Genomic DNA, 24,504 nt, shown 5'->3' on the forward strand with positions numbered 1-24,504 from the left:
AAGAGGTGTGACCCAAGCAAACCCTCTATGATGACATTAAGCACAGAAGTGAAACACAGCTCACACCTTTTCAATAGTTCTTGCCCAGTGGTACTTATGCCGAAATCGAGAAGCAGATGTTTCCAGAATAATATCACCCTATAATCCCTGACTTCCATGCCATAACCCTCTCCACCTCTTTCTCAGTTTAATGGGAAAATCTCTCTCTGCCCCTGCCGTTCCCCTACGGAGAGCAGAAAACACGTTAGGTGACTGAATGATTTTCTTGGGGGGATGAAATATTATGTATGTGTGACTGTGTTTTCGAAGCTCTGCAACTTCAAGCTGGTAGGAGATCCTAGGAATATGGGAAGGCAGACAGCAAGTACAACCTGACGCCAATACGTTTTCTTTCAGCCTTTTGCAAAGGCCTAAACCCACTGAAGGGACTGTGCAAAAATCTCTATTTGGGGGAAGGATGGAGCTTTAAGAATAAGGCAAAAGGCAAGAACAGAATTCCCTGGACTGAGAATGGCCCCAGGAACAGTGGGAACACTTGCTCTGCACCAGGTCTCTAGCATGGATCAAGGCTGCTGGTAGACCTCAGGAGGCTGACCAAGTATAGGGCACCAAGCATGATGTTCAGGATATTTAATACCTTCCAGGGTGATTAGAACACACCCAAGCTATAAACAACTGCGACAGGTGAACTAGGGACCACTGGCTAAATATCAAATGCCCTGGACATGCTGAAGTCAGCATGTGTTGCTTGGAGGCCCCGGTCCCCACCCCTAGCTTCTATCCTCAGGGCTTCTGATAAGAGCATCCTAGTTTTCCTTCCCCATTGTGTGCTATTTTGGTGGGGCTGTCAATTAAGGGGCAAGTATAAGACCCAAGCTAGGCCACTGGGATGCTGTCTCCTTGGAATCGGACACTGAAGGACATGGCATGCACTCTAAAATAGTTTGTTTTCTGGCATTCCTAGATTTCTCAACAACGTCTTTGTTACTTTCTTTCTAAACTTGGTTTTATGGCCTCCTCTCATTGTCCTTTCCTAGTAAATTCATTTTTGCTTAAGTAACCAGAACTGGTTTCTTTTTTTTTTCTTCTGTTTTTTTTTTTTTTTTTTTTTTTTTTTTTTTTTTTTGAGATAGGGTCTCAATCTGTCACCCAGGCTGGAGTGCAGTGGTGTGGTCATGGCTCACTGCAGCCTCCACCTCCTGGGCTCAATCCATCCTCCCACCTCAACCTCCTGAGTAGCTAGGACTACAGGTGTGTGTCACCATGCCTGGCTAATTTTGTTTGTTTGTTTTTTGTAGAGATGGCATTTTGCCATGTTGCCCAGGCTGGTCTCAAATTCCTGGACTCAAGCAATCTGCCCACCTTGGCCTCCCAAAGTGGTAAAGGTTCCAGGTGTGAGCCACTGTGCTGGGCCCGGAACTGGTTTCTGTTGCTTGCAACCAAAGAACTGCAGCGAATATTTCAAGGTTCTCAGGCTCAACAAGGATTTCCATACCCATTGTATAGCATGGAAACACCAGAGAGTGGCTGGACTTTTAGTGACGACTGCAGGCTTTGACAGTGAAGGCAGCAGTGGTCACCCAGCCACAATGGACGTCAGAGGCTGGTCTGGTTTCTGAGACCACTTGACCTCCTGGATTCTCATATAGTCCTGGGAGTGGAACGTCCCTAATAATGAAATGAAATTTCTTATCATCGAGTGGGGTGGGAACTCAGCGTTAAAATTACATTGCTTTTTAAGGAAATGACAAAGATGATATTTCTCAGTGTGTCTGAGTTTGTGGCTGAGCATTGCAGCTGCCCCATAAAGTATACAGATTATAAATAGGGATGTGACTCTAGTGCACTTGAATTGCCTGGCACTGACAACCTACCAAGACACCCAGCACACTCAGGCCAGCAACTGACTGCCTTTCTTCTTCCTTTCCTTTCCTTTCCTTTCCTTTCCCTTTCCCTTTCCCTTCCCCTTCCCTTCCCCTTCCCCTTCCCCTTCCCCTTCCCCTTCCCTTCCCTTCCCTTCCCTTCCTTCCCTTTCCTTCCTTTCCTTTCCTTTCCTTTCTTTCTCTTTCTTTCCTTCCTTCCTTCCTTCCTTCCTTCCCTTCCTTCCTTCCTTCCTTCCTTCCTTCCTTCCTTCCCTCCCTCCCTCCCTCCCTCCCTCCCTCCCTCCCTCCCTCTCTCTCTCTCTCTCTCTCTCTCTCTTTTCTTTCTTTCTTTCTTTCTTTCTTTCTTTCTTTCTTTCTTTCTTTCTTTCTTTCTTTTTTTGAGACGGAGTCTCGCTCTGTTGCTCAGGTTGGAGTGCAGTGGGACCTCGGCTCACTGCAAGCTCTGCCTCCTGGGTTCATGTCGTTCTCCTGCCTCAGCCTCCCGAGTAGCTGGGACTACAGGTATCTGCCACCATGCCTGGCTAATTTTTTGTATTTTTAGTAGAGACGGGGTTTCACCTTGTTAGCCGGGATGGTCTCGATCTCCTGACCTCATGATCCGCCCGCCTCGGCCTCCCAAAGTGCTGGGATTACAGGCTTGAGCCACCGTGCCCGGCCCTGACTGCCTTTTTCAAAGAAGCATAAACCGGTGAGTTTGCTTATTTTCCTCCCTTGATAAGACAATAGTAGCTTACTTCTGGTTTTGGGGCATCCATTTTGCCTATTTCTACTGGTACCCTCCCCTAGGCATGCTGTTTTGTTTTTGGGAAAATGTCAGTACCCGGCCAATAATACTACACTTGCATAACAAATGAGAAGTATAGAGATCTAATGTGCAACACAAGAATTAGAGTTGATAAAGTTTTATTGTATTAGGGATTTTTGTTAAATAAGTAGATTTTAGCTGCTTTTGTCAGACAGAAAAAGTAACTTTGTGAGATGGTAGACTTGGTAATCTGTTTCATGATGATTATCATCTTACTATCTGTATGTATCCTATAGCATTCTGTTGAAAACCTCATGTATACCTGATTTAAAAAAAAAAAAAAAAGTCTGGGTGTGGTGGCTCACTCCTGTAATCTCAGCACTTCGGGAGGCCGAGGTGGGTAGGTCAGTTGAGGAGGGCAGGAGTTCAAGACCAGCCTGGCCAACATGGTGAAACCTCATCTCTACTAAAAATACAAAAATTAGCTGAGCATGGTGGTGTGTGCCTGTAATCTCAGCTATTCAGGAGGCTGAGGCAAGAGAATCGCTTGAACCTGGGAGGTGGAGGTTGCAGTGAGCCGAGATTGCGCCACTGCACTCGAGCCTGGGTGACAGAGCGAGACTCCGCCTCAAAAAAAGAAAAAAAAAAAAAAAGACTGGAGCATCCCTGACCACTAGTTCTCAGCCTCAGCTGTACACGGGAATCACCCAGGGAGTTTTAAAAACACTGATGCCTGGCCTCCACCCTCAGGGAATCGGATTTAATTGGTCTGAGGTCCAGCTTGATAATGAAGGTTTCTCAAAGCCCCCATGTGACTGTCGTGTGCAGCCCAGGTTGAGAGCCCTTTCTGAGAAGTCAGAATTCCAGAAATAGAGGCCCACTCATTTGAGCCAGCCTCCACAAAGATCAATTTCTAAAGCCTATTGAGTCCCCATGGAGAATGTTTAAAACTCCCCTCCGCCCCCTGGTTCCTCCAGTGAGTCTTTTCAATTGGTCTGGGATGCTGCCAGGGTACCTGTTTTTTAAAGAGCATGCCAGATGATTCTGCTGTGTAACCAGGGTAGAGACCCACTCTAACCCAGCTGGAAGGTCGGAGGCCCATTCTCTTCTTTATCAGGGACTCTCAGAGCGTGGTCCTCAACCCAGAGCATCAAAATCACCTGGGGGCTTGTTAGAAACAAAGATTCTCATGCTCTGCCCCAGATCTACTGAACTGGAAACTCTAGGGCTGAGGCCCAGCAATCCCCGATTTCAAATGCACCACCCCCCAGGTGATTCTGATGCTGCTTCAGTTTGAGAACTGCTCTTCTGTCCTGGCCCCAGGGCTATCTGCTTGGACAACCTCATGCTTCCCTGCTCGTGCTTTGTAAACACAAAGGGCGATTCTCCCCCACGTACTTGGAGAAAACTCTGTCTCCACTCTTGTTCGGGCCTCAGATGGAGATTACATTCACCAAGTCACACACAGGCCCTTTGGATTACCTCAATCTCATTGTCCCCTGCCGGGGATGGGTCACTGCTCCTCTTAGACCGGCCTCGGAGCTTCCCGTCGGAGGCCCGGTGCGGCCTGTCTGTGTCTCCCTCTTTCGCTGGCGTGGAAGGTCCGTTGTGTGCGTTGTATTCACCTAGGGTAAGACGGGGAATCATGGACAAATCAGCAGCTTTGCTGGGTGTCTCCTCCTGGGAAATATCCCACCAGCTTCATCTAGCTCCAGAGCACTGGGTTCCAAGGCAGCACCAGAGGCAAAGACCGCGCAGGATGGAAACTTCTTGCAAGTGCCTTAAATTGCCCATTGGTGACCTTCATTATCTTTCATCCATCCAACAGACACTTGGTCGGCGGGCACAGCTCCAGGCAGTGGGATTAGGTCCTGGTTCTCACAGCGCTTCAACATTAGTTGAGAGGAGAGAGCCATCAGACACATCAACAAGCAAGCATACACCAAGCCCGGGAGGGAAATGTGCCACAGAGAATTCACAAGTCAGGGGGCCTGGTGTGGTGGCTCATGCCTGTAATCCCAGCACCTCCAAGGTGAGAGGATCGCTTGATTGCTTTGAGACCAGCCTGGGCAACACAGCAAGACCCTGTCTCTACAAAGTATAGAAAAGTTGACCTAGTGTGGTGGTGCATGCCTATAGTCCCAGCAACTCGGGAGGCAGAGTAGGAGGGTCGCTTGAGCCCAGGAGTGAGAGGTTGCAGTGAGCTATGATAGCGCCACTGCACTCCAGCCTGGATGACAGAGCGAGGCCTCGTCTCTAAAATCAACCAATCGAGTATTCAGTCAATCAGGATGGGGCAGCGGGGAGTGCTGAGAGGTGACTCATTTATACGGGGCTAGTCAGGGAAGGCCTCATTCAGGGAGTAAGGGAGGGGCCACTGGGGGCTATAATGATGGAGGAGTTACGCATTTACCACTCTCTAAATCTGAAAACCTGAGAATGCCTAGACGAACAGAAGGAGGACAACAGATATTTATCTGTAGCTGAGCATTACACTCTTCTACCTTTAGAAGACTCTTCTCTTGCTGCCCCAGAGGTAAATGGGGGCTGCATGGGAAGGATCCTCTACCTTCCTCTCCCTACTGGGCTCCCTCCATTCTCTATTCTTTTTTTTTTTTTTTGAGACGGAGTCTTGCTCTGTCGCTCAGGCTGGAGTGCAATGGCGTGATCCCGGCTCACTGCAACCTCTGCTTCCTGGGTTCAGCAATTCTCCTGCCTCAGCCTCCCAAGTAGCTGGGATTATAGGCGCCCACCACCATGCCCAGCTAATTTTTGTATTTTTAGTAGAGACAGTGAGACGAGGTTTCACCATGTTGGTCATGCTGGTCTCGAACTCCTGACCTCAGGTGATCTACCTTGGTGCCTCGGCCTCCCAAAGTGCTGGGATTACAGGCGTGAGCCACCGCACCCCGCCCCTTCTCTATTAAATGCAAGCCTTTTAAGTTTTACCCGCTGAGAGATCTGTCAATCGGAGAAGTAAATGAGATTATAGGCGAGAGCATCTAGCCCAGGCCTGGCAGTTAGGAGGTGGCTTGAATGGAGTTCTGGCTGGACTCGACCCACAGATATGTGTGGATTAGTGAGAGACGCAGCACAGAATGTGGGCCCTTGCGGCTTCTCACTTCGGGGTGCTCCCGGGTGTGGCTCCACTGAGAGGCTGTCACACTTGTGCCCTCTGGCAATTGTCTAGTGGTCCCAAACAAGTGAAGCAGCACTGTCCCCGACCCAGGTCCCAAAGCTAGCATCAGAGCTGTGTTGCTGCTTAAGCTCAGATGTTTTAAATGCATGGCTTTGGATTGTACTTTACTACCTTTATTTAGTTAGTGAGAGAACTCAGGTTTAGTGAGGTGACTTACTGGCCCATGTGAGTCTGTAAATGAGTGGCAGAGCTAGAACTAAAACTTGGGCCTGTCCTTGTCACTAGAGAGTGACAGAATTGTAAAGCAGTGTGGAACCTTCCAGGACATCCCATCCCATTTTCTCACTTTACAGTTGCTTGGTTTAGCTCCCAAATGTGTCACACAGACGCCATCCTTCCTGCCCTAATTGCCAGTTCTTGGATCATCAGGGGAAAATGACTTTGTCTAAAAATACTTGGCTAGGGAGAATTTTTCTCTACCCTGAAAGAACTATTTCCCTTTAAAACCCAAGGGACTGAACTTTGTTTATTTAATATTTATAAAAGCTTCTTAGCAGACTAACGACCTAATAGGACAAGACACGATTGCGCTGTCAGGATGGCTGGGCGTTTTCCCCTTCCCCAGAGTCTTCAGGATACAGCAGGAGAGATTCCCAAACACTGAGCGAGCAAAGACTTTCCTCTGGAAAAAGAATTTCTTCTCAATTCACAGATGCTGAAGAGCAATGTAAATAAGGTCTTTCCTGGTTCACTTGGTAGTTTAAGGCTACTGGGCTTAGAAAACATTTGTTGCCTCCCATTAAAACAGGCAAATATTAAAAAGAGGGGTAAATGCTAGTTATCTAAGAAATGTCTAAAATAAGGTCTGTGTGAAACCAATTTCGCAGGGGTTCCAAAAAAACAAACAAACAAAAAAACCAGGCCTTTACACATTCTTGAGAATGAGGAGTGATATGGTTTGGACTGTGTCCCTGCCCAAATCTCCTGTCGAATTGTAATGCTGAGTGTTGGAGGCAGGGCCTGGTAGGAGGTGACTGGATCATGGGCATGGAGTTCTCATGAATGGTTTAGCACCATCTCCCTCTCCCCTGGGTACTGCACAGTGAGTGAGTTCTCACGAGATCTGATTGCTTAAAAATGTGTGGCACCTCCCCCCGCCCTCTCCTTCTCCTGCTCTGGCTATGTAAGACGTGCCTGCTTCCCTTTTACTTTCTGCCATGATTGCAAATTTCCTGAGGCCTCCCCAGAAGCTAAGCAGATGCCAGCACCATACTTCCTGTACAGCCTGAGGAACGATGAGACAATTAAATCTCTTTTCTTTAGCTGGGATTACAGGCACACACCACCATACCCGGCTAATTTTTATATTTTTAGTAGAAATGGGGTTTCATCATGTTGGCCAGGTTGGTCTCAAACTCCTGACTTTAAGTGATCTGCCTGCCTTGGCCTCCCAAAGTGCTGGGATTATAGGAATGAGCCACTGTGCCCAGCCATTAAACCTCTTTTCTTTATAAATTACCCAGTCTCAGGTATTTCTTTATAGCAATGAGAGAACAGACTACTACAGAGTAAAAGTTCAGGGTCACAGTCAGAGATCCACAGGATAGAGCAGTTTATGTAAACCTTTCTTGGAGTCATTTCATTCTTTTTCTTTCTCTCTTTTAATGTGTTTACTTATTTAACAGTGTTACTGAGGCACAATTGACATACAATAAACTAGACATAAAGTACACAATTTCTGAAGTTTTGATGTATGTACACATCTGTGAAGCCATTGCCACAATCAACATAATAAACAAATCCAGCACCCCAAGAATTTTCTTGTTATCCCTTTGGATAATCTCTTCCTCCAGTTCCCCTCCCCAGGCAACCACTAATCTGCTTTCTTTCACTATAGACTTTAGTTTGAATTTTCTAGAGGTTTAAAAAATTGGAATCACATAGTACATATTCTTTTTTTCTGGCTTGTTTTGGTCAGCATAATTGCTTTGAGATTCAGTACATGTGGTGTTTATTGATACTTCATTTCTTTCTTTCTTTTTTTTTTTTTTTTGAGACAGTCTCCCTCTGTTGCCAGGCTAGAGTGCAGTGGTGAGATCTTGGCTCACTGCAATCTCCGCCTCCCGGATTCAAGTGATTCTCTTGCCTCAGCCTCCTGAGTAGCTGGGATTACAGGCACGTGCCACCATGCCCAGCTAATTTTTGTATTTTTAGTAGAGACAGGGTTTCACCATATTGGCCAGGATGGTCTCGATCTCTTGACCTCATGATCCGCCTACCTCGGTCTCCCAAAGTGCTGGGATTACAGGCATGAGCCACCGTGCCCAGCCCAATATTTCATTTCTATTGCTGATTACTATTCGATTGTATGGATATATCAGAATTTGTTTATCCATTCACCTGTGGGTGGACATTTGGGTTGATCCTAGTTTTCAGTTCTAATAAGGCTGCTATGAACATTAATTCACATATTGTTCTACATGTAAGCATTTTTATCAAGCAAGCTTTCTAGGTCATATAATAAGTAGCATTTAAGTTTTTAAAAAATGGATAGGGCCAGGCGTGGTGGTTCATGCCTGTAATCCTAGCACTTTGGGAGGTCAAGGTGAGAGGATTGCTTGACCCTGGGAGTTTGAGACCAGCCTGGGCAACATAATGAGACCCCATCTCTCCAAAAAATACAAAAATTAGCTGGGTGTGGTGGCACATGCCTGTAGTCCCAGCTACTCAGGAGGCTGAGGCCAGAGGATCACTTGAGCCCAGGAGGTCGAGGCTACAGTGAGCTATGATCACACCATTGCACTCCAGCCTAGGTAACAGAGGGAGACCCTGTCTCAAAAAAAAAAAAAAAAAAAAAAGAGAGATGATTTATTTTCCATAGTGGTTGTACCATTTTACATTCTACCAGCAGTGGATGAGAGTTCTGGTTGCTCCACATCCTTGCCAGCCCTTGGTATGGTCAGTCTTTGTGATTAAAGCCATTCCAGTGGGTACGTAGTGGTGTCTCATTGTAAACTTAATTTGCATTTCTCTAATGATTAATGATGTTTGGCATCTGAATCATGTGCTTTTGGCCATCCTTATATCTTCTTTGGTGAGGCATCTATCATCTGTTTAAATAGTTTGGCCATTTCTTTATTTTTATTTCTTTATATTTTGAGACAGGGTCTCACTGTGTTGCCCAGGCTGAAGTGTAGTGGCACAATTATAGCTCCCTTAGTGTCAATGTCCCGGACTCACATGATCCTCCTGCCTCAGCCTCCTGAGTAGCTGGGACTACAAGCCTGCACCACAACACCTGTCTAATTTTTGTATTTTTTACACAGACAGGGTTTCCCCATGTTGCCCAGGCTGGTCTTGAACTTTTGGGCTCAAGCACCTTGGCCTCCCAAAGTGCTGGCATTACAGGTGTGAGCCACCACACAGAGCCTGCCCATTTCCTTTTCTTTTCTTCTTCTTTTTTTTTTTTTTGGAGACAGAGTCTCACTCTGTCGCCCAGGCTAGAGTGCAGTGGTGCAATTCCAGCTCACTGCAACCTCTGCCTCCTGGGTTCAAGCAATTCTCCTGACTCGGCCTCCCGAGCAGCTGGGATTACAGGCACATGCCACCACACCCAGCTAATTTTGTATTTTTTAGTAGAGACGGGGTTTCACCATGTTAGCCAGGCTGATCTCAAACTCCTGACCTCAGGTGATCTGCCTGCCTCGGCCTCCCAAAGTGCTGGGATTACAGGCATGAGCCACTGTACCCGGTGTTGCCCATTTCTTTATCAGATTGTTTGCTTTCTTATTATTGGGGTTTGAGCACTCCTTCTATATTCTGAGTACCCATGCTTTATTAGAGATATGCCTTGCAATTATTTTCTCCTGGACCATGGATTTCTTTTCATTCTCTGAACAGTTTTAAATTTGTATGAAGTCCAGTTTATATTCTTTTTTTCTTTTTGGATCATATTTTTGGTGTTAGGTATGAGAAATCTTTGCCTAAATCGAAGTCACAAAACTGTCTTCTATGTTTTCTTGTAGAAGGTTACAGTTTTATATTTAACTCTATGATCTATTTTGCATTTTTTTGTGTGTGTCATGTGAGGTATGAAGTATAGATATTCAGTTGTTCCAGTATTTTTTTTTTTGTTTTTTTGAGACGGACTCTTGCTCTGTCATCCAGGCTGGAGTGCAGTGGCATGATCTTGGCTCACCGCAACCTCTGCCTCTCAGGTTCAAGGGATTCTCCTGCCTCAGCCTCCCAAGTAGCTGGGATTACAGGTGTGCGCCACCATGCCTGGCTATTTTTTTGTATTTTTGGTAGAGACAGGGTTTTATCATGTTGGCCAGGTTGATCTTGAACTCCTGACCTCAGGTGACCCACCTGCCATGGCCTCCCAAAATGCTGGGATTATAGGCGTGAGCCACTGTGCTCAGCCATTCCAACATCTTTTGTTGAAAAGACTGTCCTTTCTCCATTTCTCCATTGAATTGTCTTTTGTCAAAAATCAGGTGACCACATACATGTGGGTTAATTCGTTTATTTACTTTGGAGATAGAGTCTCACTCTGTCATCCAAGCTGGAGTACAGTGGTGTGATCATAGCTCACTGCACCCTCAAACCCCTGGCTGAAGCAATTCTCCCACCTCACCTTCCTGAGCACATGGGACCGCAGGCACAAGCCACTGCTTGGCTTATTTTTATTTTTTTGCAGAGACAGGGTCTTGCTATGTTGCTCAGGCTGGTCTCAAACTTCTGGCCTCAAGTGATCCTCCCTCTTCGGCCTCCCAAAGTGCTGGGATTAAAGGCATGCACCACGGCACCCAACCTATTTCTGAACTCTCAATTCTGTTCCATTGATTTATTTGTCTATCTTTGTGCCAATGCTGCATTGTCTTAAGTACTGTGGCTTTAAAATGGATTTTAAAATCAGGTAGTCTTAGCCCTCTAACTTTGTTCTTCTCTACCAAAGTCATTGTGGCTCTTCTAGGTCCTCTGCATTTCCATTTAAAGTTCAGAAATAGCTTGACAATTTCTTAAAAAAAGCCTGAGATGTTGTTAGAGATTGTGTTAATCTTATAGATAAATTTGGGAAAAGCTGGCATTTTAACAGTATTAAGTCTTCTGATTCGTGAACCAGGTATGTATCTCCATTTATTAACGCCTTCTTTAACTTCTCTCAGCAGTTTTATAGGTTCCAGTGTAAAGTCATGCATATCTTTTGAGAAATTTAACCTTGAGTATTTCATATCTTTAAACTTTGAAACAGATCAAATGGCATTTAAAATATTATATTTCCTGTTGTTTCTTGATTTTTAGATATTCACCTAGTACCCTGCTACGCTGCTGAAGTCACTTTTTAGATCTAGTAGCTTTTTCATAGATTCCATCAGATTTTCTACATAGGTGACCTTGTCATTTCATCTCTTTACCTCATGAAGTTTTACTTCTTCTTTTCTTATTTTTAAAAAATTTTAAATTAAGTTAAATAAACATATCTTTGGATGAAATTTATCAGCTGTCTGGGTTAAAATGAGTTCTTAAATATATTTTCAGTAATCATTATTTACATTTCCATGTTACTTAATAATTGGCAGGTTGGGCCAGGCGCGGTGGCTCACGCTTGTAATCCCAGCAGTTTGGGAGGCTGAGACAGGTGGATCACCTGAGGTCAGGATTTTGAGACCAGCCTGACCAACATGGTGAAACCCCATCTCTACTAAAAATACAAAAATTAGCCAGGCATGGTGGTGGGCGCCTGTAATTCCAGCTACTCAGGAAGCTGAGGGAGGAGAATCACTTGAACCCGGGAGGCAGAGGTTGCAGTGAGCCAAGGTCACGCCATTGCACTCCAGCCTGGGCGACAGATTGAGACTCTGTCTCAAAAAAAAAAAAAAAAAAAAAAAAATAATAATAATAATAATAATTGGCAAGGCACATTTTTTTCTTCCTTCTTCTTCTTCTTTTTTTTTTTTTTGAGACAAGGTCTCGCTTTTTCACCCAGGCTCGAGCACAGTGGTGAAATCTCAGCTTGCTGCAACCTCCGCCTCCCAGGTTCAAGTGATTCTCCTGCCTCAGCCTCCCGAGCAGCTGGGATCACAGGTGTGTGCCATCACGCCTGGCTAATTTTCGTATTTTTAGTAGAGATGGGGTTTCGCCATGTTGGCCAGGCTGGTCTTGAACTACTGACCTCAGGTGATCTATGAGCCACCATGCCTGGTGTTTTTATTTCAAGTTTCACAGCAACCCTGCAGATGATGATGATAATTTTTTAATTGGACAAATAAAAATTGTGTATGTTTATGATGTACAACATGTTTTGATATATGTATATATTGGGGATGGCTAAATCAAGCTAATTAATGTTCACATATTTATTTTTTAATTTTACTAAAAACACTTAAAATCTACTCTCAGCAAGTTTCAAGTATGTAACACTGATACGGTCTGGCTGTGTCCCCACCCAAATCTCATCTTGAATTGTAACTCCCATAATTCCCACGTCATGGGAGGAACCTGGTGGGAGGTGACTGAACTATGGGGGAGGGTCTTTCCTGCGCTGTTCTCGTGATAGTGAATGAGTCTCATGAGATCTGACGGTTTTAAGAAAACGGCAGTTTGCCTGCACAAGATCTCTCTTTGCCTGCCGCCACCCACGTAAGATATGACTTGCTCCTCCTCCTCTTCGAACACGATTGTGAGGCTTCCCCAGCCACATGGAACCGAATTCTCCATTAAACCTCTTTCCTTTGTAAACTGCTCAGTCTCAGGTATGTCTTTATCAGCAGCATGATGATAGACTAATACAATTCCTTATTTATTAACTATAGTCACCATATTGTACAATAGTTCTTCTGAAATTATTCTTACTGAAATTTTGTATCCTTTGACCAATGTCCCCTCCTCTCCCTCCCTCATTTCTTTCCTTCCTTCCTTCCTTCCTTTCCTCCTTCCTTCCTTCCTTCCTCCCTTCCTCCCTCCCTCCCTTCCTTCACCTGATACCTGTGGTAAGAAAGTGTGTCTTCTTTTCTAATGCAGGCATTTCATGCTATAAATTTCCCTTTAAGTACTGCTTTAATGACATTCCATAAATTTTGATATACTTGTTTTCATTTTCATTCAATTCAAAGTGCTTTTTAATTTCCCATTGATTTCTTCTTTGACCCATGGGTCATTTAGATGTATATTATTTAGATTTTGAAGATTTAGGAACTTCCCAAAAATCTTTCTGTTATTTATTTCTAATTTAATTCCACTGCTGTCAGAGAACATGCTTCGTATGCCTTGATTCTTTTAAAGGTACTGAAACTTGTTTTATGGCCCAGAATATATTAATATTTATCTTGGTAAATGTCCCATGTGCACTTGAAAAGAATGTGTATTTGCTGCTGTTGGGTGAAGCGTTCTACAGATTGCCTGTTACATACAATCTTTTCTTTTCATTCCAGATCTTGTTTTCCTCTCCAGAGAAAATGACTATTAACAGTTCTTATTGCATCCCTCTAGAAATTCCTTATGGAATATGAGTAAATATGGGTACTAACCTACACTTAAACTTTTAAAAAAACTCAGGATCACATTACACATGTAATTCTGCCTCCTGTTTTTTTTTTTTTTTTTTAACCTATCACAATAGCTCAAAGAGAAGCCCATATTAGCATAAATATATCTACTTTATTCTTTTTAACAGCTGTATAGTATGCCACTGGTGGATGCACCATGATTAATTTAACCTGTTTCCTGTTAATGACATGGTATCCAGGTTGTTTCCAGCCTTTTGCTATGATGTTGCTGCAATAAATATTCTTTTTTTTAAAAAATAAATATTCTTGATGTGACTGACTTAAGGACTTTGAGATGGGGAGATGATCCTGGATTCTCTGGGTGGGCCCAATGGAATCACAATAGCCCTTAGAGGGGGTGAGGGGCTGGAGTTAGAGAAGGAGATGAGACAATGTAAGTAGAAATTGGAATGATGCAGGATCATGAGCCAATGAAGGCGGGTGGCCTCTGTGGGTAGAAGGGCAAGGAAGTGATTCTCCTCTGGAGCCTCCAATAATATAACCCTGCTGATCCCTTGATTTTAGTCCAGTGAGAGCCATGTTGCATTTTTTACCTCCAGAACTGTAAAATAATCACTGTGTTGTTTTAAGACACAAAGGTCATAATAATTTGTTACAGCAGCAAGAAGAAACTGATACAGTGTCCAAACATTTCTGATTGTACCATACTCATCAGCAAAAAATTTTCCACTGCACAGATTCATCATATATATTGTAGAGCAAACATAAACAGAAATTGAAAAGGATAAAGGGGATACAAGAAGTTTCAAAATGTAGTTTTGTATGTATTTATGTACTAACAGTACAAAATACAAAACCCTTGTGGTTATCACTAAAATTATTTGCATAATAGTATTAATAAATTTTTAATCAGAGTGAAAAAAATAAATATTCTTTTTACTTAAGTGTTTGTACCTAGGTCAAAGTTTATCTTTAGGATAAATTCTCAGATGTTGGATAGTTGAGTTAAAAGGGGTATGCATTTTAAATTTTGTTAGATGTTGCCAAATTGCATGGAAGAGCCTTCCCAATTTCTTCTTGAGAGATTAAAAAAATTCTTCTTCTATTGCCAGAGGAAGCTGATCTTAGAAGTTAAAAAATCCTTCAACTTCTTTTTAGATAATTTGTATCATACTTAAAAATGTAAAAAGAAAAAAATCCTTAAGGAACCAATGATTTGGCTTTTCTCTTGAGTAACATGAGATGTTCAGATTCCGCCCTCTATATCAGCAAATTGCCCTGTAATCATCTGCAAATTGTTGGCACTTCACACACACATTAATGCATGTCAATGCAGAGTGTCCTGGGGCGGGGATGGGGTGGGTGGGGAATGTGAGTGGTGGGAGCACCAAAATACTATATCCAGGCAGTGCACAGAGTGAGTGTGATCTGTCAATAAACCGCTAGAGCCTCTGGAGTTTGGAACCAACCACTCAAGGATATCCTGGATAATTTCAAAAGTAGAGTTTTTATGGGAAATTTAAAAAGAGTGCATGAATGTGTGTGCGCACGCGCATGCATACACACATATGCTTAAATTCCCTTCCTTTACAGTGAACACTAGGAAAAAGAGGCAGAATTCCTCAGCTACAGCTGACCATTATTTATGTCATTAGATTTTATGTCAGCTTGTTAGACACACAGTAAAAACCATCTCAACCACTTATTGTTGAACCTTAGATCAAGGGATAAAGTAAGAACAGGGGGAAACAAGACAGAAAAATTTCAGAGAGACACAAGGAGCCTTTATGTTCACTCCTGATGGGAATAAAGAGAACCTTCCCACAAAACTCAAATTCTGGGGAAGTAAGTTTTTCGTTTGCCATTCAGTTCACCATTGAATTATCGATGGATTGTGGCATCTACTTGATGATTTCCTGCTTATAGTTCCTCTCTGCCCTAATTTCTCATCAGTGTTTTGTTTTTTTTTCTCCTTTGTTGAAATGAGATTGGAAAAACCACATTCTGAAAATCGGGATGGCCAAAGATAATTCGAGATCATGACAGAGAAAAACTTTGTTAAACTTCAAACTCTTCAAAGAAAGTTATTAAATAGGTACTATGCATCATTAAATATTCTGGGATGGGATCACAATGACCAAAATCAATGTTCAAGCTCTAAACCTTTTAAAAAGTTGACTTTATTTAACATGCTTTGCCATATTGTCTCCATTTGTCATCAAACCAAGGATAACCCACTCACTCCCAGTGATGGAAAATTTAAGGGCTAAAATCAGTAGCCACACCAAGAACCCCAGGAACAAAACAGGTGGGTCTTCCCTATTGTTCCTTTTCTAACAATCAACCAATTAATATTTGTTGATGACTGTCTCCACACCATCGTGCTAGCTTAGCTTCTGCAAAGCCCTACAAACATCAGCAGATTTCAGAAAAGAAGACAAAGGAACAAAACTCAGTGATACCTACTGACATTCTAATGTATTGCCGCCATGTTATTTAATGTTGATAAGCCAAAACCATCTTGTAAAAGAGAAGATGTGCATAGCAGGTCTGGGGAATGAATGAATGAATCCATAGGCTGGTGCGTTAGTTGCATAGGGATGTTACACACCAAGTTTTGTGACCACAGAGGGGTCAGGACATGGACTCTGTCACATGTTGCTCATAGCACAGGTGGGATCGATATCAAGGTTGTGGACATTTATTGTTTTTACTCATCCAGTGCCTCTTCTGTCTTCTTGTAGTTACAGTGCTCTTGGTTTTTTGAGGTGATCACCTCTTCCTCACTCTCAGTCCCTGGTGGTTGAGGTGAGACTGACCCCAACTCTAGCTCCAGCCATAGGCATGAGCCCAAAGTCTGCTGCTTCATCCAGCATTCCATTCCACTGACCACAGAGATTGGTTTGGGGATGAGCATGTGATATAAGCTGGGCCAATGGGAGCTTTACTTGGGACTTTTGCAGGAATGGCTAAGAAGGAGGAATTATGTTTGCTGGGGTGGATTAGCAGACAGGATTGAGCTCTTGGTAATTGGTGGCCATCTTTGCCACCATACGGGAGAAGCTTGGCTGAGAATGAAATGAACCCAGGAAAATTCAGAGCCAGAAGGAAGAGAGAGACAAAGTCTCAACTTTATCATTGGAACACCTAGACCTAGCCCTAAACCCTTGAACATCTTGGTTAGAAATGCCTAAAAATTCATTTGTTTTTTCTTAAACTAGTTTGAATTGGATTTTCTATATCTTTTGAAGCCAAAAAATCTTGGCTAATCAAAAGGGTTTCCTAAAACTATTGTGCCATCAGAAACAAACATCCTTAAGGACAACTCTATTAAATGGGCAAAGGACATGAACAGACACTTCTCGAAAGAAAACATACATGCAGCCAACAAGCATATGAAAAAATAATATCACTAGTCATTAGGGAAATGCAAATTGAAACCACAATGATATACCATCTCATACCAATCAGAATGGCTATCATTAAAAAGTCACAAAATAACAGATGCTGGCAAGGTTACAGAGAAAAGAGAATGCTTATACATTGTTCATGGGAATGTAAATTAGTTCAGCCACTGTGGAAAGCAGCCTGAAGATTTCTCAAGGAACTTAAAATGAAACTACCATTTGACCCAGCAATCCCACTACTGGGTATATATCCAAAGGAATATAAATTTTTCTACCATAAAGACACATGAATGTATATGTTCATTGCAGCACTATTCACAATAGCAAAGACATGGAATCAACCTAGGTGCCCATCAATGGTGAACTGGATAAAGAAAATGTGATATATATAAACCATGGAATACTACGCAGCCATAAAAAATAAGATCATGTCCTTTGAAGCAACATGGTTAGGGCTGGAGATCATTATCCTAAGTGAATGAATACAGGAACAGAAAACCAAATACCACATGTTTTTACTTATAAGTGGGAGCTAAACATTGAGTACGCACGGATACAAAGAAGGGAACAATAGACCCAAGGACCTACTTGAGGGTGGAGGATGGAAGGAAGGTGAGGACTGGAAAACTACCTAGTGGGTACTATGCTGATTACCTGGATGACAGAATTATCTGTACACTAAACCTCCGTGACATGCAATTTGCCCATGTAACAAACCTGCATGTGTACCCCCGAACCTAAAATAAAAGTTGAAAGAAAAAAAAATGAACATGCTTCAGGATGTTTTGAAGGATTCTGTAATTCTTGAGGACCCTGAGTTGCTATACTTGAACCCCTCTTAGACAAAGAATCAATATTTGAAGGCCTCTGCCCTTCTGTTCTCAAATGAGTTTTAGATAACCTATTCCTGGCTGTGTACGGCCAGTGCATAGCAGGAGTGCTGGTTATGGAGGCCAACAAACTGGGGTTTGGATCCCAGCTCTGCCAATGACTAGCAAGCTCCTTATCATTCTCATCTTCATTGTTCTTATCTAGAAAAAGGGTGGGGATAATATCAACCTGTTTTTGTGAGGATTATGCCTCTCCTTATCGCAGTTTTTAACGAGGTATTTGTATGATTATTCGATTCCTGTCTGCAAAGCTTAACTCTACATTGCACTTTATTTCCCAAACTAAAGGGAGGGCCTGAAATGCAGCAGGTGCTTAACAAATATTTGCTGAATAAATATATAAGTCAGTGATTAGAGAAGATCACGCAGGTATATGCTTAGCATGAACCAGATGGGTAATATTTTATTATTTATTTAATTTTTTGAGATGGAGTTTCACTCTTGTTGCCCAAGCTGGAGTGCAATGGTGCGGTCTTGGCTCACTGCAACCTCTGCCTCCCAGGTTCAAGTGATTCTCCTACCTCAGCCTCCCTAATAGCTGGGATTATAGGTGTCTGCCACCACTCAGGCTAATTTTTGTATTTTTAGTAGAGACAGGGTTTTACCATGTTGGTCAGGCTGGTCTCGAACTCCTTACCTCAGGTGATCCACCCACCTCTGCCTCCCAAAGTGCTGGGATTACATGTGTGAGCCACTGCACCTGGCCAGTAATATTATAAATACTACCAGGCTCATCAACTCCAAGGCCTACATGGGTCAGGCAGTAATGAACATGGGGTAGGCTGGCTAGATGTGGAATTGGGTGTGTCCTTTCTAAAAAGAGCAGACACACTTAGTTTTAACCAAGTGATGTTCCTTGGGCATGTGGCTACTATGGCCAGATCTTCTTTCAAAAGAAGCCAGAAAATAGAATTTTTAGGTATTAATAAAATTTTCTGACTTTTAAACACAAATGCAATTAAACACACGCACAAACAGGCCAACAAAACATGTCTGAGAGATGGATTTAGCCCTTGGGTAGCCTGTTTGTTACAACCGGGACCCATATCCGGGTCCCTCCCTCATAGAAGCTGTCAGGCCACATCCATGAATGACCCTTGAGTAACCTGTTTGCTACAACCAGGACCCATATCCGGGTCCCTCCTTCATAGAAGCTGTCAGGCCACATCCATGAATGACCCTTGGGTAACCTGTTTGTTACAACCAGGACCCATGTCTGGGTCCCTCCTTCATAGAAGCTGTCAGGCCACAACCATGAATGACCCTTGGGTAACCTGTTTGTTACAACCAGGCCCCATGTCCAGGTCCCTCCCTCATAGAAGCTCTCAGGCCACAACCATGAATGACCCTTGGGTAACCTGTTTGTTACAACCAGGCCCCATGTCCAGGTCCCTCCCTCATAGAAGCTGTCAGGCCACAACCATGAATGACCCTTGGGTAACCTGTTTGTTACAACCAGGCCCCATGTCCAGGTCCCTCCCTCATAGAAGCTCTCAGGCCACAACCATGAATGGCCCCACCAGTGCCTGCACCTACCGGCAAGTGACTCGGAACTCTGGTTGGGGACGTTGTGAGATGCCTCCTGGAGGACGTAGGTGGACGTGGACAGGGGCGAAGGGCAGATGCTGCTGGCCGGGACGTAGGGAGGGTTGTAGGATGAGCCGTAATACTGGGGGTACTGGCTCTGGGGGAAGCCAGGGTAGGAAGGATAGTCCTGGGAAGAGAAAAACAAACCAAGGACATGCGTGAGGAAGCCTTTCTGGGCTCGGGTCGTTGGTCAGCCTGGCTGCTCTGTCAGATCAAAACGGTTTCCTAAAACTTCTGTGCCATCAGAAACAAACATTAGAATCCATTCGAATAAAAGCTCTCTGTGGGCAGGAACTGTCTTCATTTTGGTTTCCCAGAAGCAGATCCTGGGGCAAGGATTCCAGTGCAAGGCGACTGTTTGGAAGGTGAAGAAGACACCAGCAGGGGAGCGGGGAAGTGAGACAGCAGATGCGGGACAGCAGCCTGCACAGGTGCTTCTGTGGTGGTGACCAGAGATGAGCCCTATGAGGAAAAGCTGATATGGTCTAAAATCCACATCTCAGAACTGCCTCTCCCACAGGTCAAGGGAGTGGAGGGGTTTATACATCAACTTGTCGGTCTTTGAGAGCTGCTCCCAGGGGGCTTTAATTCCCAGGCACTTCCTGCCTGTCCCATGCACTGGTTCTAGAAAAGCCCCTCGGGCCCAGGCATGCAGATGCTGGCACCTGGAGGTCCGCAGGCCACCCTAAGGGATATAGACGTGGCCCTGATGGCACCTATCCTGGTCACTGTTGTATCCTCTGCACCTGAAACAGTGCCTGGTATACGTAGTAACTCAACAAATACTACTGGTTAAATTAATAAACAAATGCATTAACAATTAGGACCACACACACACCCACCCCCTGCATGACACACACACAAACCGAGAAGACCACACCCATACCCACACGACACACACACAAACCCAGGGGACGAGGTGACATTTTATGTTCATGGGGAGGAGGTGCAAATACATGGGGAGGAGGTGCAAATACAGCAGCACCTGCACAGCATTAGGGGTCTAGAATATTCTATGAGGGAGTCATGGAGATCAATTCAATAGCTGCCAATCACCTTTGATCAAGCTTTGTTTAAGTAGACCAGGGATTCCAATTCTCCAACAGTCATTGTTTCAAATATCCTGCTCCACTATCACCAAACCAGCGCATCTCAACTCTGCATGGAACTCACAGAACGTTCTGTTTCCTGGGCCCCGCCCCAGAGCTAGGAGTCAGAGTTCCTGGGGGTGGGGCAGGGGTGGTCAGTGTTTTTGAAAAACACAGATTTAATGATGAAATGGAGGGTTAGGAACCACATCTTAAAAAGTACTGTTTTATTTACAAGTATTTTATCTATGTACATAGTACATTAGAAATAATGCAAAAATACATGAAACAATTTTTACATTTGCTAAGTTTTAAATTATCTAGATTCTCACTGGAAAGAAATTGTGTGGTCCTCAGACCTAAATATGTTAAATATTCCTAAAGCCCATCTACCCCAGGGTGGTTCTGTTTTAATGGTAGCCTGAAAGCAAGTGAACCTTTTGCTTTGAAATAATTTTAGGTTTACATGGAAGGTGTATACACAGCAGAGTTACTGCACACCTTTAGCTGATGTGAATTCTTAATTCACTTTGTAAGTGACACCAAGAGAATCAAAGTACTAGCCAACATTCACCTACATAGAGTTGACTTTGCTTGATTTAACAAGTATTTATAAAGCCCCCATTGTGCGCTGGGCTCTCACCACTGGGGATGCAGAGGTGAGCAAGACATACGGTCCCCCTTGAGAAACCCATGGTCTGGTGAAAGACCCACCCATTTGTATTGATATATACCAGATTCAGCAGTCAATGGGTGTCTTGGGCCCAGGTCAAGATGGAGCATACTTGTAGATCTCCATGACATCTCAGGAATCTTCCAACAATTCCTACGTATCTGCCTGTATGCTGTGTCCTTCCAGCGGCCTTTTGCACAATCTAGCTCCTGTAGTCTCCAAACCCGGGGAATAAGAGGCAGGTTCCCAATGGGGATTGTGTGTGTCATGGGCTCTTGGGTGCCTTGATGTAAAGGGAATATTTCCAGAAAGAACTAAGGAAAGAATCGGGAGGGAGCCGTCTACCTGGTGTACACTCCCAAATCCGGCTGCGTTGCCCAGTCCATTTCCTCCTTGATAGAACCCTGTCGTGCCTGTAGGAAGGAGGAACAGGGGTATAGGTTAGGTTTCTTTTCTTTCTTTCTTCCTTTTTTTTTTTTTTTAAAGCAGTTTTCATGAACCTCCCTCCATGTGGCTTCAAGGGTGACAGCTGGGCAGAAGCTCTGGTTCCCAGTAGTAATGCCTCACAGCAGCCTTCCCAAAGCAACCCGGGTAATACTTGTTGACACTAATCCTCTGGCAATGCCTGCCACCAGCATCACCACGGCCTCCTGGGTGCTTCCAAGTGCTTGCTGATGAGACTGTCATTGTGGCTCACGTGGCCCCTAAGTTTCTGGGTCTTTCTCTGTCCGGATGGCATGCTGGTGGCCCAGACCCAAGAGCCAGATTAGGTTTCTTACAGTCGGAGAGGAACATGTAGGAGGAGGGTGCCACGGACAGGTGGGGGTCTTTGAGATCTAACAGTCTGCGATGGAACCTGTGACTTTGGTTACTAAATTTCTCTGAACCTCAGTTTCCTGGATAGATGAGGAAAATAAATGGTGTCCTTTTCAAAGGGCTGTGGTGAGAAATAAGTGAGATAGTGCCCACTACCCGGATCCTGGTCCTTAATAATTATGTTTTTAAAAAATTTGAGGCCAGGTGTGTGGTGGCCTTAAATTTCTCTGTAATTCCAATGCTTTGGGAGGCTGAGGTGGGAGGATCGCTTGAGCCCAGGAATTTGGTCATTTAAGTGTTTCACTTTTTAAAGAAATGGCCAAACTGTTTTCCAAAGTGGCTGTGACATTTGCATTCTCACTAGGAATGCATGAGAGTTCTAGATTCTCCAGCACATGGTAGTTTCAATCTTCTTGATTATGGCCTCTCTAATAGTCTGGTCAACATAGTGAGATGTTGTCTCTACAAAAAATTTAAAAAACTGGCTGGGCACAGGGGCTCACGTCTGTAATGCCAGCACTTTGAGAGGCCGAGGCGGGAGGATCAGGAGGTCAGGAGTTCAAGACCAACCTGGCCAACATGGTGAAATTCTGTCTCTACTAAAAATACAAAAATTAGCCAGGCATGGTGGTGGGCGCCTGTAATCCCAGCTACTTGGGAGGCTGAGGCAGGAGAACTGCTTGAACTCGGGAGGCGGAGGTTGCAGTGAGCTGAGATTGTGCCATTGCACTCCAGCTCTGGGTAACAGAGCAAGACTCCATCTTGGAAAAAATAAATAAATAAATAAATAAATAAAATAAAATTGCCAGATGTGGTGGTGCATGCCTGTAGTTCCAGCTACTTGGGAGGCTGAGGTGGGGAGATTGCTTGAACCTAGGAGTTTGAGGCTGCAGTAAACTACAGTCTCACCACTGCACTCCAGCCTGCACATCAGGGCAAGACCCTGTCTCTAGAAAACAGTAAATAAAAACAAAAAGTATTTGTTTAAAAAATTGTGGTATATATACAACATAAAATTTACCATCTTCACCATTTTACAGTGTACAGTTCAGTGGCATTAACTACATCCACATTATGGGATACTCATCATCATCATTCATGTTCAGAACATTTTTCATCTTGTAAAATTGCAACTATGTACCCATCAAACAACAATGCACAATGGCATAGATGTGCAACATCCAATATTGGGCCATTATGGATAATGCAATATAAGCATTCACATACAAGTCTTTGTATGGATATATATTTTCATTTCTCTTGGGTAAATCCCTAAGAGTAGAATTATGGAGTTGTGTGTAAGCTTATGTTTACCTTTTAAAAGAAATGGCCAAACTGTTTTCCAAAGTGGCTGTGCCATTTTACACTCTGACTGGTAATGCACAAGAGTTCTAGATTCTCCGGCACTTGGTCACTTCAGTCTTCTTGATTACAGCCACTCTAGGAAGTATGTGGTTGTATCTCACTGTGGTTTTAAGTACATTTCTCCAGTGACATGACTAATGGTGTTGGGCATTTTTCATGTGCTTTTTAGCTATTCACATATCTTTTGGATGAAATATCTCCTCAAATCTTTTTCCCATCAAATCCTAGTCAAATCTTTTTAAAAAATTAGGGCCAGGTGTGGTAGCTCATGCCTGTAATCCCAGCACTTTGGGAGGCCGAGGCGGGTGGATCACGAGGTCAGGAGATGGAGACCATCCTGGCTAACACGGTGAAACCCCGTCTCTACTAAAAATACAAAAAATTAGCCGGGTGTGGTGGCGGGCGCCTGTAGTCCCAGCTACCCGGGAGGCTGAGGCAGAAGAATGGCGTGAACCCGGGATACGGAGCTTGCAGTGAGCAGAGATCTCGCCACTGCACTCCAGCCTGGGCAACAGAGCGAGACTCCGTTTCAAAAAAAAAAAAAAAATTAGGTTTGCCCTCTTATTACTGTTATGAGTTCTTTATATACTTTGGACACAAGTCCTTGATCAGATACATGATTTGTGAATATTATCTCCCAGTTTGTGGCTTGTCTTTTTCTTTTTTTTTTTTTTTTTTTTTTTTTGAGATGGAGTCTCGCTCTGTCGCCCAGGCTGGAGTGCAGTGGCGCGATCTCGGCTCACTGCAAGCTCCGCCTCCCGGGTTCATGCCATTCTCCTGCCTCAGCCTCCTGTAGCTGGGACTACAGGCGCCCGCCACCGCACCCGGCTAATTTTTTGTATTTTTAGTAGAGACGGGGTTTCACCGTGGTCTCGATCTCCTGACCTTGTGATCCGCCCGCCTCGGCCTCCCAAAGTGCTGGGATTACAGGCGTGAGCCACCGCGCCCGGCCTGGCTTGTCTTTTTCTTAATGGTGTCTTTTGAAGAGCAAAAGATGGTAGGTTGTCGATTCTTTTCTTTGATGGATTTTGCTTTTGTTGCCTAACTCAAGGTCACAAAGATCTGCTCTTGTGTTTTCTTCTAGAAATTTCATAGTATTAGTTCTTATATTTCAGTCTATGATCCAATTTAAGTTAATCTTTGTGTATAATGTGGAATAAGGGCTTAAATTCATCTTTTCATATATATATGTGCATACACACACACACAAGTTGTTCTAGGACCACTATAAAAAGTCTATCCTTTCCCCCACTGAATTATTCTATTTTTTTAAAAATTTTTGTGGGTAGACAGCAGGTGTATATATTTCTGGGGTACATGAGATGTTTTGATACAGGGATGAAATATGAAATAAACACATCATGGAGAGGGGGGTATTCATTTCCTCCCCCACTGAATTACTT

General features: G+C 43.8%; 1 protein-coding gene across 2 annotated transcripts in view; it reads right to left on the reverse strand.

Annotated features, from left to right (window-relative positions):
* The window catches only part of LOC105496488 (EYA transcriptional coactivator and phosphatase 2), a 201,859-nt gene that overhangs the window by 96,658 nt on the left and 80,697 nt on the right, over positions 1-24,504 (reverse strand). For both annotated transcript variants that reach the window (XM_011766964.3, XM_071079176.1), the window contains 3 exons: positions 21,266-21,333; positions 19,109-19,286; positions 4,111-4,253 (listed from right to left, as the gene is read on the reverse strand). In XM_011766964.3, the coding sequence (XP_011765266.2) occupies positions 4,111-4,253; positions 19,109-19,286; positions 21,266-21,333 (389 nt within the window). The remainder of the gene's footprint in view (positions 1-4,110; positions 4,254-19,108; positions 19,287-21,265; positions 21,334-24,504) is intronic.

The sequence above is a fragment of the Macaca nemestrina genome, chromosome 15, assembly GCF_043159975.1.
Source record: "Macaca nemestrina isolate mMacNem1 chromosome 15, mMacNem.hap1, whole genome shotgun sequence".
Lineage (NCBI taxonomy): Eukaryota > Metazoa > Chordata > Mammalia > Primates > Cercopithecidae > Macaca > Macaca nemestrina.